Here is a 17,784-nt window from a genome sequence, read left to right as displayed (position 1 = left end):
CCCCACCCTCTGTCAAATCTCCTGACATGATCCCTTGTCTGCAGCCACTGTAGTTGGGGTAGGCTCACCTTCTGTAGAGTATTAATACTCCCGGGGTATTTAAATGTCTCTCTGAGATCCCTGCGCCCCCATGCGTCACGCCTGACTTCACAATCGTGCCTCTCCATAAGATATCTGATGCAGGGTGCCCACAGCCCTGGCAGCTTGCCAATGGCCAGTGCCCAATCTGTCCTTCACCACCTAGAAGGTGCTGGATGTGGGCGCCACTTCTGAAAGTAGGTTTGAGTTGAGGCGTCCAGGGGCAATGAGAATGTTTGGGACTCCAGAAATCAGTACAATACTAGAGGTGGGGACTCCAGGAATAATTACACTACTCGAGGTGAGACCTCCAGAACTAGATACGATACTCGAGCTAAAAGCCCCAGAACTAGCTACAATAAGCAAGGTGAAGCCTCCAGAACTAGAGGCAATACTAGAGTTGAGGCCTCCAGAACCAGATACAATCATTGAGGTGAGGCCTCCAAAGGTAGAAGCAATACCAGAGTTGAGGCCCCCAGAACTAGATGCAACCATCAAGATGAGGCCTCCAGAACTAGAAGCAATGCTAGAGGTCAGGCCTCCAGAAGTAGATACAATCATCAAGGTGAGGCCTCCAGAACTAGAAGCAATACTAGAGTTGAGGTCTCCAGAACTAGATGCAACCATCAAGATGAGGCCTCCAGAACTAGAAGCAATGCTAGAGGTCAGGCCTCCAGAAGTAGATACAATCATCAAGGAGAGGCCTCCAGAACTAGAAGCAATACTAGAGTTTAGGCCCCCAGAACTAGATATAATCATTGAGGTGAGCCCTCCAGAACTAAAAGCAATACTAGAGTTGAGGCCTCCAGAACTAGATACAATTATCGAGGTGAGGCCTCCAGAACTAGATACCATCATTGAGGTGAGGCCTCCAAAAAGACATAAAATACTTGGGGTAAAATCTCCAGAACTACATAAAATACTAGAGTTGAGACCTTCAGAACTAGTTGTAATAATCAAGGTGAAGCCTCCAGAGCTAGAGGCAATACTAGAGTTGCGGCCTCCAGAACTAGATACAATCATCGAGCTGATGCCTCCAGAGATAGAAGCAATTCTAGAGTTGAGGCCTCCAGAACTAGATACAATAATCGAGGTGAGGCCTCCAGAGCTAGAAGCAATACTAGAGTTGAGGCCTCCAGAACTAGATATAATCATCGAGGTGAGGCCTCCAGAACTAGAAGCAATACTAGAGTTGAGGCCTCCAGAACTAGATACAATCATTGAGGTGAGGCCTCCAAAACTAAATACAATCATTGAGCTGAGGCTTCCAGAACTAGATACAATCATTGAGCTGAGGCCTCCAGAACTATATACAATTATTTAGGAGCGGCCTCCAAAACTAGACACAATAATCAAGGTGAGGCCTCCAGAACCAGATGTGGTGCTTGAGGTGAGCCCTTCAGAACTAGATACAATACTAGAGTTGAGGCCTCCAGAACTAGATACAATTATCGAGGTGAGGCCTCCAGAACTAGAAGCAATACTAGAGTTGAGGCCTCCAGAACTAGATACAATCATTGAGGTGAGGCCTCCAGAACTAAATACAATCATTGAGCTGAGGCTTCCAGAACTAGATACAATCATTGAGCTGAGGCCTCCAGAACTATATACAATTATTTAGGTGAGGCCTCCAAAACTAGATACAATAATCAAGGTGAGGCCTCCAGAACCAGATGTGGTGCTTGAGGTGAGCCCTTCAGAACTAGATACAATTTTCAAAGTGTGGTCTCCGGAACTAGAAGCAATACTTACGGTGTGGAGTCCAGAAATAGATACAATACTAGAGGTGAAGCCTCCAGAAGTAGGTATAATGCCCGAGGTGAGGCCTTCAAAACCAAATGCTGTGCTCCAGATGATGCTTCCAGAATTAGATAAAATAATCAGGTTGAGGCTCTGGATCTCTATACAATGCTTGAGGTGAAGACCACAGAGCTAGATACAATGATAGCAATACTTGAGGGAAGGTCTCCAGAACTAAATGCTATGCTTGAGAGGATGACTCCACATACAGAACTAGATACAATAATCAAGGTGAGGCCTTCAGAACTAGATACAATAATCAAGGTGAGGCCTTCAGAACTAGATACAATAATCAAGGTGAGGTCTCCAAAACTGACCACAATAGTTGAGGGAAGGTCTCCAGAACTAAATGCCATGCTTGAGAGAGTGACTCCACATATTGGAAGTGAGGCATCCAGAACTATATACACTAATTGAGGTGAGGCCTCCAGAACTGGGTGCAATACTCAAAGGAAGGTCTCCAGAACTGGATACAATCACTGAGTTGAAGCTGCGAGAACCAGACACAATGCTTGAAGTGAGGCCTCCAGAATTAGATACAATCATTGATGTTAGGCTTCCAGAACTCAAAGCAATGCTTGAGGTGAGGCCTCCAGAATTAGATACAATACTCAAGGGGAAGCTTCCAGAACGAGATACAATACTTGAGGTGTGGCCTCAAGAGCAAGATACCATCCTTGTGGTGTCAGGTCCTGCTAGTAGTAGTAGTCGTAGTAGTAGTCGTAGTAGTAGTGCTAGTAGTAGTATATGAAAAAGCAACAGCAATTTAGAGAGAACGGCCGTAAGTCCCAGATGGATGAAGCCGAGCGAGTGGAAGATTCCGAAGAGGCGGCTGTCCATCTCACTCGTAGGGAAGCAGATGACAGAATCCAATTGATGCAGCCAACAGCGTCAGCATTGAGCATGGTTCTCAGTTCCTTTGTGAATCTTTATGATAATATTTGGGTTGAAGTAAGATCGCATACTGGACTAATGACGGAGAGTTGCAACACGTTGGAGGGTTTGGAAAAGAGTTGTGAAACTATGTTAGATCAACGGGCAGTGATAGTTGGGGACGACGTAGCGGTGAGGGGGCACTGCAAAAAAAAACCAACAACTGATTGAAGTGGTCAAAGAGAAAGAAGTAGATGAGGTATTGGAATCCTCAGCAGGTTCCACGGTTAGGAATGAGAAATCAGAGTCCTCTGCAATTGTGGGCACTGAGTTTGCTGAACCCGATATTATAGATTTGACTTCAGATGAGGTATTAAAGGGAGAAACGGGAAACATCCGAAGGGAAAAGGGTTTTAAGGCCAAGAAATCAAATAATGTAAAAAATATTAAAAAACCGAAATACCTCCTCCAGTAAATACTTGCGTAACTTAACCCTACCTGAGTCAATTACTAAAGGTGGTGATGACGGGACTCATGCACAAATGGTGATGACACCAGTTTTGGAAGAAATTATGCGTGTGATTGGCCCTATTGACTTGGGGGATATGGCAACTGAGGCTGGGCGGGGGTGGGGGGAGCTAAATTCACCTCATAATGAGAATATCCCGTTAGGGAAGAATGCTGCACTCGGTCTCGAAGAGACGGGGGTAGAAATGGGAATTCAAACCGATCCACTCTTGGGCTCTGGAGGGGTTCAAACAGATGGTATGGACTCTGGTTAGGGAATTCTTATCAGAAAAGGAGGAAATGGGAGTGACTTCAGCACCCATACAAAAAAATAAAAGGAATGGCCAGTTCATTGGGAATTGATCGAGGAGTGGACGCCGGGGTCGCGCCAATAACAATTACCCAGAGCGAACCGCTACTCATTTAAGAGACTATACTTCCCCGATAGGCCTCGTGATTTGGTGGGTTCAACGTTGGAAGGAGAAAAGCTCCCCTTTTGTCAGGACACAGGGGTGACTAGTAGTACTTTAATGCAGTGCTTGGACCACGATTTAAGTGTAAAGAATCTTTTTGTACCCAATCTCGCTCCACTTACGGATGGCGTACCCAGAAAACAGCCCAATTTAAAAAATCACAAGGGCTGGGGATTAATAGATTATACAGTATTTTGAGGGGAGCCAAAGAAAGTGAGCGTTCAGAACAATTCTTACATGAAAACAAAGGGGGAGGCAAGATGATATGATATGATTGGTTATTTATAACGCCCTTAATACCCAGAGGTTTCGAAGCGTGGATCCGGGATCGAACCTGTGTTGCTCTGTGTCATCTTGCTTCCAAGGCTGAGCACGTTGCCCCTGCGCTATCCTCCCAAGATGTCATTTGGTCGAATGAATGCCAATTACTATAAGGAACCCCAGGGTTTAAATGTTCTGCAGATGACTAACCTATGTGCTCCAGAATTACCTGTGTGCTTGAACTGTCGAAATGTGAATAGAATTTTTCTTCTGAAATTCCGAATTTGAATCTGCTAACTTCTAACGATGTGAATAGGGTTCAATTTGCAGACAGGCCCCATTGGCTAAACCAGTTGGTTGCGGAATGTGGTAAACTGGAAAAACTGGGTTTTAAGGTGGAGATATTGGTGGTGCTACACTTTCCCGAGAGGTGTAATTATTGTGGAAGCTTGAAGGCAGCATTTCAGAGGGACAGATCAGGAGTGAGGTATTCAAGGGAATATAAGGAAGGCTTTAGCAGACAGAGCGAGGAGTGGACCCACGTTACGGCCACCTTGTGGAACTGACCTGTTGCCATCCGTCGATGACTCTGAAAGGTTCACAATGATATATTTCTGAAGGATCTGTCATGGAATTCTAGGGCGAATCCCCATTTGCTAAATAATTTAGAAACTATTGCCGTGTTGAAGGATAGCAATTGCGTTTTTCTGCAAGAAACATGGCTGGTTGATAAATTGTCTGTGGATGTTTATGAGGTCTTTGTTCAGCCTGCAGGGGTGTACAAGGGTTTAGTTGATGTCCATAAAAACAACCCTTGGTTTGACAACTAGATTAGTTCCTGACCTCCTTTTCGGGGTTATGGCACTGACGGCGCACTCACCGCAGGTGAACTTGGAAATACTTGGCATACGGGTGCGGCGGAACGTGATGATTTTCTTGGAAGTTCTCACGCATGCGATCTGGGACTGGCAGGGATCCGTCCTGAATGGAAGGGTAATTCTGGCGGGGATCTTAACTTTGATTGTTGGATGTCGAGTATGGATGGTGAATCATGGGAGATCTTACCTGAAATGGTTTCGGAAAATTTAAAGCAATTTAGCAACAATGGGGGAAAAAGTGGAGACTGTCGCTCGACTCTTTGGGACTGCTTTGTTTAAATGATGTGGTAAATGTTTCAGACTCTCCAATGCCAACTTGGAATTGAGGGGCAAGTAAGTCAACCATAGTCTATGGGCCTCATTACAAGTGTTCCGGTCCGGTAACAACAGTTCCGGTCAGCCTACCGGCATTGTTGTTACTGGACCGGCACACTATGAGCCTGCGTTATTAACAGTGCCGGTGCTTCCATGATCCCCATTCCCGACTCAAATGGGAATAGGGATTTACATTTGTGTTACCGGGAAGTCAGGTGCCAGTAAATATTGCAAGTCCGGCGGCAACCTGCCGGTTTTACCCACGCGGTTACCGCCAGACTTGTAATGAGGCCCTATGTCTTTGTTGATGCTTTCTTATTCGACCGCTTTGAAGGTCCTGAGATTTTACCAAATGACCCAAGCGACCATAGCGTCTTAAAAGTTAAAATTGACATTATGGTGAATAAGACCCTTAGAGGTACCTCAGTAAACCTCAGAACAGGGGTGCAGGGTAAAGCGGTCTGGTGGTCACCCCATAACGTCAAGATACTGATATGGAACTGGAGTCCATAATGAACCCCAGTGCGATGGAATGGAAACGCCATACGTCTGATCCGCAACGATTTGATTCATTTGCGTGTGGTTTGGTGGAAAGGGTTAATCTAAATCTGGGGATGAGGAGTGGTACCCCAATAGGGAGACATTGGCATGTTTTTGACCAAAAGCAGGCCAATGAAAAAGCGCTCATGCAACGAAGCGTCAGGTTTATCCGTTGCTCTAATTGGGTAGAATCAGACACCTAAGTAGAATCAGACACCTAAGAAGAATCAGACACCTAAGTAGAATCAGACACCTAAGTAGAATCAGACACCTAAGAAGAATCAGACACCTAAGTAGAATCAGACACCTAAGAAGAATCAGACACCTAAGTAGAATCAGACACCTAAGTAGAATCAGACACCTAAGAAGAATCAGACACCTAAGTAGAATCAGACACCTAAGTAGAATCAGACACCTAAGTAGAATCAGACAGCTTAAACAAAGGTATAGACATGATTGTAAAACCAGAAGGGCTGCAAAGTTGGAAACGGATGCTGAAGCTATGCTTTGCACTTTGGTAAAAAGGGATTTGAGGGCTTGTTGGGTGCTGATTAATGCTCCGGAACTATCTGCGGCAGTATGCCGAATTAATGCAGTTTTCGACACCCAGTTGGTTGAGTTCTTCTCTGATCTCTATGGGGTAGACTGGGGTGGGGGGAAGGGCTGAGGGGGGAGCCTAAGGGAGATGGAAACTAACTGCTCGTTTTCTAAAGCGATGATTGGCAATCAACTAAAAATCCAGGAAAGATGTGAGTCGACATTGAGGAAGCGCTCTTTAGATAGGGATATTCTGCTTACTAAAATAAGGCCCTTTACGTTGGCATATGGAGCTTTTGTTAAAGTTATGCTGGAATATTTTACTGACCCGCGAGGTGCTCCTACAAAGAAACTTAGTTACATACGCCTGCAAATGGCGTTTGTAGATTTTGTAAAGTGGGGGAAAGACTGAAACCTTGAAGCACCTTATATTGATTTGTCCCACGCTGCGTACCGGGAGGTCTAACCTCTAGGATAAACTTCCACTTGGGGCGCCTTTGAGAATGAAGATTATATCTGGTCACGTTGCATTAATATTCATAACACATCAGAAGGCATTGCAATTGCATCATTCAATAAATCGATGGATCTATGTAATGACTATGAAATGCAATAACTTAAATGTTGTACTCTTTCCGCTATATGGGGTTTCCTGGTTTAATCTATTGGATCTTATTTATTTTAATATGGGATTTTTTATGAATTTAATGGATGTGAAATGTATTAAGTGATTGGCTGTGAGATATTGTATTTTAATTTCTATTTGTTTTAAAGGTTTTATGTAAACGGTATACAATTTTTTTTTTAAATCAAAAAAATATACTGTGCTCGAGGTGAGGCCTCCAGACCTCGATGCCATGCTTGACATGAGGCCTCCAGAACTAGATACTGTGCTCGAGGTGAGGCCTCCAGACCTCAATGCCATGCTTGACATGAGGCCTCCAGAACTAGATACTGTGCTCGAGGTGAGGCCTCCAGAGCTCAATGCCATGCTTGACATGAGGCCTCCAGAACTAGATACAATCATCGAGGTGATGCCTCCAGACCTCGACGCCATGCTTGACATGAGGCCTCCAGAACTAGATACAATCATCGAGGTGAAGCATTGAGCATTGTTACAATGCTCAAAGGTGGTCATATTCGTAACCATGTCAATTGCAAAATGTGACCACCTCCATGTGCACGTTTGTGTAAAAGTTCCACTTACGTCAATTTTCCTTTGTTCCACTACATTGTGGAAAAGTGAGGAGTCAAACAAAACCTTACCAGCCTTACTCATCAGTTTTTTACCATGTTAGTGAAAGGTGTAAATGCCACCTGCAAAGCACGCTTTTCAGGCGGCATTTACGATTCCAATGGAATCTGTCTGCTTTTACCAAGTGGTAATTTCAGGTGGATTTCATAGGAATTCATTGTATTAATGCCAGCATGAAAATCCTTGCTGGCATTAATGCACGTGTATTTGTAAAGCGGAGCAGGACATGGAAGCGGACCCGTTAAGCCTGCCCTGCTCCTGAAGTCATACTTGCTAATGCAGGAAAAGTGCTTTTCACCACTTTTCCTGATCTGTGTCACCTGAAAAAATAACCCCCAAAGCATATTCTTCATGATGTAAATCCTACAGACTGCAAAACCTGGAGTACTTTGCCCAGTTTGAAAGGCCTCACTTGCAGTATTGTGTCAAGCTCTAGAGTCCTTACCTCGAGTATTGCATCTAGTCTTGGAAGCCACACCTCTAGAACTGCTTCCCCAACTCTACAACTACTTCTCGTTCTGGAGCTCCATCTCTAGAACTGCTTCTAGTTCTGGGGCCTCACCTCTAGAACTGCTTCTAGTTCTGGATCCTCACCTCTAGAAATGCTTCTAGTACTGGAAACCTCAAATCTAGAACAGCTTCTAGTTCTGGAAGCCTCACTTCTATAACTGCTTCTAGTTCTGCAGTCTCACTGCTAGAACTGCTGCTAGTTCTGGAGCCTCACTCTAGAACTGATTCTAGTTCTGGAGCCTCACCTCTAGAACTGCCTCTAGTTCTGGAGTCTCACCTCTCAAACTGTTTCTAGTTATGGGGCCTCACCTCTAGAAGTGCTTCTAATTCCGGAGCCCCACTCCTACAACTGCTCCTAGTTCTGGAGCACCATCTCTAGAACTGCTTCTAGTTATGGAGCACCATCTCTAGAACTGCTTCTAGCTCTGGAGGACCATCTCTAGAACTGCTTATAGTTCTGGAGCCTCACCCCTAGAACTGCTTTTAGTTCTGGAAGCCTCACCTCTAGAACTGCTTCTGGTTCTGGAGCTCCATCTCTAGTACTGCTTCTAGTTCTGGAGCCTCACATCTAGAACTGCTTCTAGTTCTGAAGCCCCCCCCCTCTACAACTGCCTCTAGTTCTGGAGATCCACTTCTAGAATGCCTCTAGTTCTGGGGCATTGTCTCTAGAACTGCTTCTAGTGCTGGAAGCCTCGCCTCTAGAACTGCTTCTACTGCTGCAAGCCTCACCTTTAGAACTGATTCTAGTTCTGGACCATCACCTCTAGAACGGCTTCTAGATTTGCAGCCTCACCTTTAGAACTGCTTCTTGTTCTGGAGCCTGAAGCCTCATCTCTAGAACTGCTTCTAGTTCTGGAGCTTCACCTCTAGAAGGGCCTCTAGTTCTGGAGCCTCACCTCTAGAACTGCCTCTAGTTCTAGGGCCTCACCTCTAGAACTGCTTCTAATTCTGGAGCCCCACTTCTACAACTGCTCCTAGTTCTGGAGCACCATCTCTAGAACTGATTGTAGTTCGGGAGCACCATCTCTGGAACTGCTACTAGCTCTGGAGGACTCGCCTCAGAACTGCTTCTAGTTCTGGAGCTCCATCTCTAGAACTGCTTCTAGTTCTGGAGCCACACTTCTAGAACTACTTCCACACTGTTTCTAGTTCTGGAAGCCTCACCGCTAGAACTGCTTCTAGTTCTGAAGCCTCACCTCTAGAACTGCTTCCAGTTCTGGAAGCCTCACCTCTAGAACTGCTTCTAGTTCTGGAGACTTACCTCTAGAAAGGCTTCTAGTTCTGGAGACTTACCTCTAGAACTACTTCTAGTTCTGGAGATCCACTTCTAGAAAGCTTCTAGTTCTGGGGCATTGTCTCTAGAACTGCTTCTAGAACCTCTAGAACAGCTTGTAGTTCTGGAGCCTCACCTCTAGAACTGCTTCTAGTTTTGGAAGCCTCACCTCTAGAATTGCTTCTACTTCTAGTGCCTCACCACTAGAACAGCTTCTAGCTCTGGGGCCTCACCTCTAGAACTGCTTCTAGTTCTGGATCCTCACCTTTAGAAATGCTTCTAGTACTGAAAACCTCAAATCTAGAACAGATTCTAGTTCTGGAAGCCTCACTTCTATAACTGCTCCTAGTTCTGCAGTCTCACTGCTAGAACTGCTGCTAGTTCTGGGGCCTCACCTCTAGAACTGATTCTAGTTCTGGAGCCTCACCTCTAGAACTGCCTCTAGTTCTGGAGTCTCACCTCTCAAACTGTTTCTAGTTATGGGGCCTCACCTCTAGAACTGCTTCTTATTCCGGAGCCCCACTCCTACAACTGCTCCTAATTCTGGAGCACCATCTCTAGAACTGCTTCTAGTTATGGAGCACCATCTCTAGAACTGCTTCTAGCTCTGGAGGACCATCTCTAGAACTGCTTATAGTTCTGGAGCCTCACCCCTAGAACTGCTTTTAGTTCTGGAAGCCTCACCTCTAGAACTGCTTCTGGTTCTGGAGCTCCATCTCTAGTACTGCTTCTAGTTCTGGAGCCTCACATCTAGAACTGCTTCTAGTTCTGAAGCCTCACCTCTAGAACTGCTTCCAGTTCTGGAAGCCTCACCTCTAGAACTGCTTCTAGTTCTGGAGCCTCACCTCTCTAGAACTGCTTCTAGTTCTGGAAGCATCACCTCTAGAACTGCTTCTAGTTCTGGAGACTTGCCTCTAGAACTACTTCTAGTCCTGGAAGCCTAACCTCTAGAACAGCTTGTAGTTCTGGAGCCTCACCTCTAGAACTGCTTCTAGTTTTGGAAGCCTCACCTCTAGAACTGCTTCTAGTTCTGGAGACTTACCTCTAGAAAGGCTTCTAGTTCTGGAGACTTACCTCTAGAACTACTTCTAGTTCTGGAGATCCACTTCTAGAAAGCTTCTAGTTCTGGGGCATTATCTCTAGAACTGCTTCTAGAACCTCTAGAACAGCTTGTAGTTCTGGAGCCTCACCTCTAGAACTGCTTCTAGTTTTGGAAGCCTCACCTCTAGAATTGCTTCTTCTTCTAGTGCCTCACCACTAGAACAGCTTCTAGTTCTGGAGCCTCACCTCTAGAACTGCTTCTAATTCTGGAGGCCTCGCCTCTAGAACTGCTTCTAGTTCTGGAACCTCACCTCTAGAACTGCTTCTAGTTCTGGAGGCCTCATCTCTAGAACTACTTCTTGTTCTGGAGCCTCACCTTGGGGGTCATGTTCAGTGTGGAGTAACATAGAATTAATGTGTATGGCAGGAAGGGTTCATGAAACTGAATATCCATATCTGCCCCTCCCATCCTTTCTGCCATACAAATGCGACATCATTCACACCAGAATTATGTTTTCATGCTAGCCTAAACACTGTGGACTCCGGTGGACTCTGTTGCCTTTTACCACCAGCAAAAATGCAGGCAGATTGCACAGAAATCCATTGTAGACATTGCCTGCCATGCGTAAATGTCAGGCAGCATTTATTCAGTTTGCACTGCGTGCACACAGGAAGCATAAAGGTGACGTTGCCAACTTTTACACCTCCTTTTTGCACTTTGTAGTGCAACTGAAAAGCATTGCATGGAGGAGACCGGTTTGCACGTAAGTGAAGATGTAGGCCGTCTCACAAGTGAAAACTACGGTTACTTGGAGCACAAGCTCCACCGTTCGTATAATGCAGTTGCAATGGCTGAATGATGGCATGCAGGGAGTGGGCCTGTCCATAGTAAAGGTGGAACATGCAATTACACTGTTGCAGCGGTGGTCAGACCTGAAATAGACTTTTGGTGTCCCTAACTACTTATGGCATTCTGTCTGTTAAAGGCACACCCTCCAAAATCTGCTGCGGTATAGAATACACATTTGAATGACCGAATAGGTTTAACAAACGCATCTTCCTTAATTGGCCACCCAAAATTTCACAGAATTTATATTTTATATTAAAAACATGATACCAGAAATACATTTTTACCATTGCCAATGAACGTCCACCGCTAACATAGACTAAGTGGAACAACGCTTTTGCCAAGCAGTCTGCTTCAAGAAGATGCGTTTCAGTTTGTAGACATCTTTGGTAAATATGTAGCTCCTATGTCTCTTGGTGTCCACGAGCTACCCTTCCATGGAGAACAGTGCACGATATATTCAGATCTTCCAGCGTACAGCCATTAGACGCGTGCATCAAAATGGCGCATAATTTGCTATTTTTAAGGGTGCGTCAAAATGTGTGAATTGCCACTGAAATAAGGCAAACTATAGTATTGAGACATCTGATTATAATTAGTCTAATGAGCACATGTATCTCACCTTCTGTTATGCAGTTCCAACACCACCAATGGCCCTAAGACTCACACGTCATTCATACGAAGGCACTTCCCTTCGAGAGGTTGCTTTCATTCCAGAAGCGCAACAGGAGGCATTAGAAATGGAATTCTAAAAGTTTAGTAACTATCTAGAACTATTTTACTTCGGCATACATGCCTCAAAATGTACATATTGTGCTGCAATATTTTCTTTTCTTGCCACACATTTTGCAAAAGTATGCCACAAAACCCTGGCAAAAGGGCATGTGTTCTCCCAAACCCAGAAGGCATGGTTTTTAATGGACTGCTCTTCCTTTCCGTTTGTATTTTTAGATTACAGACATTCCCCTGATGAATGTCCTCTGGTTATCAAGAGGAGTGAAACATGTTCATGCAGGGCTTTATGAGGCAGCTTTGTGTATCAGCAAGGTGAAGAGTTTACATGTTGGAGTGGGTATCATGAGGCGATAGAAGTATGAGACTAGTCAGTGTTAAGAGCATTCTCTTTATTAAGAGCTTACAGGCGTTAGCCCCCTACATTTTGCAACTCCAAAGGCTTGCACTACCTTGTAATGTAAAATGCAGGGTTTACATGAAATAATGAGAAATTGTTGTGATCAGCAGAGCAACCGGCTAGACATCTTTCCACATCGATTGCACTAATCCAATTATATATTTATGGGCATAAATAAAATGTGTACTGCGCTATGCTCTAGATATAATTTAAATTATTTCAAAATCGAACTTCTTGGAGATACCCATATCCTTTGGTCTTGCTGCACACATTCTACTGATCCCACACAACCACTGCACCACACCCAGCACTAGTATGCAGCTACACACCACTCATTCCACGCTGGCTGCACACATACCGTGTGCACCCAAGCATTACTCTCTCCACTGACCTGGACTGCGGTCCCCTAGGGCGTTCAACCCACAGCAATTGGAATGATACCAATGGTAAAAGGCGCTATACATATACCCCATAACATAAACACTGAGCTCAACTGCCTCCCATTCGGAACCCCAAATGGCATTTTAAAATGTAATCTTTTCATATTTTTCACTGCAGTTACATTTCTAGGCAAATACCTTTACATGAGTGCTGCGGTCAAGCTTCCACTCACGCCTCCAGGAGGGTACTCTGGGGAGGGTCTCCTGCAAGCTGAACCAAAAAAGTAGCAGCACGAACACAGCGCCTTGGAAAGCGTCCAAGGCACAAGCGGAAAGACCCACTTCTTGCAGCTGGAAGCCAAGCAGAAAAACGTGCAGAAACGCATTTGTGTACGGACAGCGCCCTCCAGCGGTCAATTGGAATATCATGTATTTGCTCTGCAACGTGCAACATGAATGAGAAAAGGCATCACAGATGGATTGAGGGGTGCTACTTCCCACCGCAGAGGGATCCAAGTTTAGGCTGTGGCGTTCTGCTGGCAGGGAAGCACAGGGTTAAAATGCTGGCTCTACCGAAAATAAAACAACGAGGACCCAAATGACGAAAATGAATTAATCGAATTTCGATAATTTATTTTTCAGTTGTTGTCTCCATTAGTTTCATTTGTTTATGCAGGGTGAGGGGGCGACAACGAGGTGGGACACCCATCCGGGCGGTGGGAACACCCACCTTCTCTCCCACTCATCCCTTTTTCTATTCCCTAACCAAACCCCCATCTATTTATTGTAATAAAAAAAAAAAAGAGCAAACTATTTCACTATTTTTGTCCTCCTTGTTTTTGTATTCTTTTTGGGGGGATTACCAAAATCCTCACCAATGAAAGGATTTGCCTTCCTATTTATGACTGGTAATTAGATATTTTTTTTGTTTTTACTTGCAGTGAGTCCAGTCCACTGGGCGCTCAGCTTAGTTTGGGTAAGTCTGTAGGAAGAAGGCCGGCTTCCACAATGTCCCGAGGTTCTTTTATTTGTTCAGATTCTCTGCAGATTGTCCCGGGTCAATCGAAGCAATTAATCTGCTTCCAAAGATGTCTCAACCAGTTCATTATGGATTTAGGGCCTTTTCCCCAAATGTCTCTTGGCACGGTGCACCGTGATTCATCATAAGTTTGGCGGCAAAATTGCAGGTATACTCCAAAAGCATTTATCCTTACCGCCACTTGGTCACTTGGCATTACCAGGGGATTAGGGGTGGTGGTATGGCCGTGTAAATCTCAATTTTTCGAAGTCCATAGGAATCTACTGAGATTTTTGAGAGATTTACCACGAGGTCTATCCTACACTTTACCGCCACACTCAAAATTCACAGTGTGGCAAACGTGGAGGTAATTCCCTTCCCATCAAAATAGGTGGCAGCAATAGAATGCCTTCCACGTTTTTACTGCACCGCCAAACTCTAAATGAGGCCCACAGAGCGTGGAATTTAATACTTTGCCAGACAGGGAGCCAGCGAAGGTGTCGAGCAGGTCTAATAGATGGTTGTGTGTTTCTCTCTTAGATGAAAGACAAGTCTCACCATTCTGTTCTGAATACGTTGCAAACCATGCATTGATCTTTTGACATAACCCACACATAAACTATAACAATAGTCTGGTAGCGAGGGAGCTCGGTCGCAAACTGCCTTAATCTTGCAGCAGTGGCGTCACTAGGGTGGGGCCAGGGGACACCCGGGTCCCTACGCTCCCCCTTTGGGACCCCCCTACAGTGGCCTACAGAGCAGGGGGGCAGGGAGGGCAAGACCGGGATATTTGTCAGTGGGATACCTCTCCCGTTAGGCACCTCAATGAGTGTGCTCAACGTGAGGGTGTCCCACTGGCAGGACAAAGTGTGCTGAGCAATTCCTGCTCAGCAGGACACCTTACTCTTCCCAAACGGAAGAGGTGTCCCGCTGCCAGGACAATGTCCCAAGGAGCTCTGGGCAGCAGAGGGGCTCTCACGTTGCTCTGTTATCAACAGAGCATTTCAATGTGAGCCATTAGGCACTGATGGGGGGGGACTATTAGCAGGGACGTTTGTACCTTTAGAAAGGGAATGGCAGGGTGTAATCAGAAGTGAGAAGGGTGCATAATGTTTGTTTGTTTGTTTATTTATTTGTCAATGCGCGCCAAACCCGTGGGTAGCCGGGCGCAAGAGTTACATGAAGACTTAAGCTTGCTTTATGAAATTACCATGGCTTTAAACCCCAAGGGGGATTTGTTAGGCTACATTAATCTACATGATGCTATTGTGAATTTGCATGCAGGATGGGGAGAATACAACTAAAGCCATGATCTTATTGCTCAACATATTTCCATGACAATGTATATAGTGTAGAGTTTGTTTACTATGAAAGGATAGTTTATTAAGTAATGTGGTTTGCTTCGAAGGCATTGCTATAAATGAAGTATTATTTAAGCACATAGTTTCAAAATAGGGATTGACTTACTGCCACAGGTTCTTCAGGCTAAATATAATGGAACAACAAAAATGAACCTGGCAAAATGAGATCAGAACATCTGTACACATTTAAACAATACCAGGTCTTGTCAAAAAATATATATATTTATTTATAAACAATTTACACAAATATTTATTGTTCTCAACATCCCCATTTAAACACCACCATTCATTCCATCATTCATTCACACTCTCACTATACATGTCAATATTCCACACTTGTGGTACTCAGACCACCTAGAACCAATATATTAACATAAATGTCAACACCTCTTGGTGATTACAATAAGTGTTAATACAAAAACAAATAGCATCCTGCTTATTTGCTGTAACTCAACATATGTTTCGGTCATCACAATAGGCCCCTAATTTAAGCCGGTAAATATAAGCGACCTTCTTCAGGAGCCGGATGGTTCTGTTGCAACCACTCTGAAATGTCAAAAGGTGGAGGATGTCATCAAACCTCAATCTACAAACAAACAATATACAAAACATCAGAATTCCGATCTCTTATTTGTTTAGACACAGATATATCTTGTGTGTATATCTCAGTTTATGTGTATACAGATTGGCACTCACCTCCACAGGAAATAATGGAGACGCGTGTCAACGATGGACTAAATCCTGCAGTGGTGCTAGATAACTCTGCGCCTATACTGCAACGTAAAAGGAGGACAAAGCATCTTAGTAATCCTGCCCTATAAACAATACACCATTGTATAAATGGTCTGGACACACTGTCTTACCTGATCAAAGATTCAGGTATGGGGGTGTCTTGCGTCTTTAGTCAATAAATCCAAAGAGGAAAAATCCCTGTTCTCGCCTGAAATGCAACACAGAGACTCAATACTCAAATATTTTCATCTTGACCACACTGGAGGTAATCAAAACCTCCTATCAATTCGCCTCACCTCATGTGGCCGAGTCCAGAAATGTTCTAATCTGGTACCCCAGTTTTTTGTCACTGCGCGGTGATTCCAGTTCAATGTTCCTGAAGGGATACATGGAACCAAACGTCATGCTCATATATCTAACTAACTCAAAGCATTATCAAGGTTTTTTTAATGCTGTTGTCTCACTCCCCTGCCCCTCCCCACATAGAGGTTTGTGGAGGAAACAGATTAAAATTCCCTTTATGAACCTTTGTTCAATCATGCTGGAGTTCTATAACAACCCCACTCTCATATTAGGCTTTTCTGACCCTAAAAATAATAATGGGTCAGCGTGCACAGTGACTGCCAAACAGCTTCTAATGCTTATGGAAAAACACACAACTGCTGCCTTAACTGGGCTCCATGGCTGTTCAAACGCCTCTATACGAGTGAAAAGGGGAAAAAACAGACACATCCAGCATCTGTTTACATGTTCTATGCATGCAGATTGTCAGCAGAAATGGAATTGAAAGGGTTGAGTTTACCCTCGTACTCTCTCTCTCTTCAAAACTGCAAACAAACTTTGTGGATTTAAACACTCAAACCCACACACACATTTTACTTACCATGGGTTCCTTCTCTCTTGTCCTGCACACACTCCAAATTTCGTGCTGGTTCCTGGGTGTGGCTTCCTTAAATATGCCAGCAACATGGTGAAAGGACTCTTGAGCCCCAATTCCCAGAGGCTTCTGGGCAATGTAGTCCCTCCGTAAGCAAAACATTTTTTTCTTTTTTTCTTTTTCCTTTTTCATGAACCAAATAGTGTTTGTTTGATAAACCTGGAGGAACAATGCAGCATGAAGGATGAATTACCTCACCCTATTACGTGCATGAAACAATAAACGCTTCTATACCATGATTGTTTCTGTTGAAGGACAGACTAATGGATAGAGGGTATCCAAAAAAGTTGGTGAAACAACACTATAAACGAGCCCTCAACACACATCGGGAGACCTGTCTATTAACGAAGACCAAAGAAAAGAATAACAGATTGATCTGTGTGTCTACATTTTCCCCAATAAGCAATTTGATCAAGAGGAGTGTCAATAAGAATTGGCAACTGGTGATATGCCCAGGGAGTCTGGCACAGAAACCAATGTTTGCGTTTAAACGCAACATGAATCTCAGACAAAAACTGGTCCACACATATAAAGAACAAGAAGATAACAAAACAGTGATGAACCAATGGGGTTTGAAACCCATCACGGGACATCACAAATGTGGCCATTGTGTGGCGTGCCAATTTACTTCTACGAAAAAATCATTTGATATGGCAACAAGAAGGAGTGGTTTTTTAAAAATCACACAAATTGCTTGAGCAAAAACGTCATATACATTATCCACTGTCCATGTGATCTTGTATATGTAGGAAAAACTATGAGATAGGTACGCCATAGAATATCGGAACATCGTTCGTGCATAAGGAACAATGTGCAAGACAAACCTTTAGTTGAACATTTCTCTAAATTGGGGCACACTGACAAGGATATTAGGTGGTTTGTACTTCAAACCATCAAGACCGCCATGAGAGGAGGCGACATGTCCACTATGTTACACAGACTAGAACAAAGATGGATTCACTCTTTGGACTCAGTTAAAAATGGTTTGAATATTTCCATAGAGTGGAACAAACTGGTAACTGGATAAGAGACATGG

At 44.2% G+C, this 17,784-nt stretch overlaps 1 protein-coding gene across 1 annotated transcript; it reads left to right on the top strand.

The window, feature by feature from the left end:
• Nucleotides 1–304: 304 nt before the first annotated feature.
• LOC138504930 (uncharacterized) lies at nucleotides 305–1,402 on the top strand. Its single transcript, XM_069625326.1, has one exon. The coding sequence runs from the start codon at nucleotides 305–307 to the stop codon at nucleotides 1,400–1,402; it is 1,098 nt and encodes a 365-aa protein (XP_069481427.1).
• Nucleotides 1,403–17,784: the final 16,382 nt, after the last annotated feature.

Source organism: Ambystoma mexicanum, chromosome 11, assembly GCF_040938575.1.
Source record: "Ambystoma mexicanum isolate Mex_15411 chromosome 11, UKY_AmexF1_1, whole genome shotgun sequence".
NCBI classification, from domain to species: Eukaryota; Metazoa; Chordata; class Amphibia; order Caudata; family Ambystomatidae; genus Ambystoma; species Ambystoma mexicanum.
Note: the sequence above shows the minus strand (reverse complement) of the source record. Positions and strands in the feature narration are given on the sequence as shown.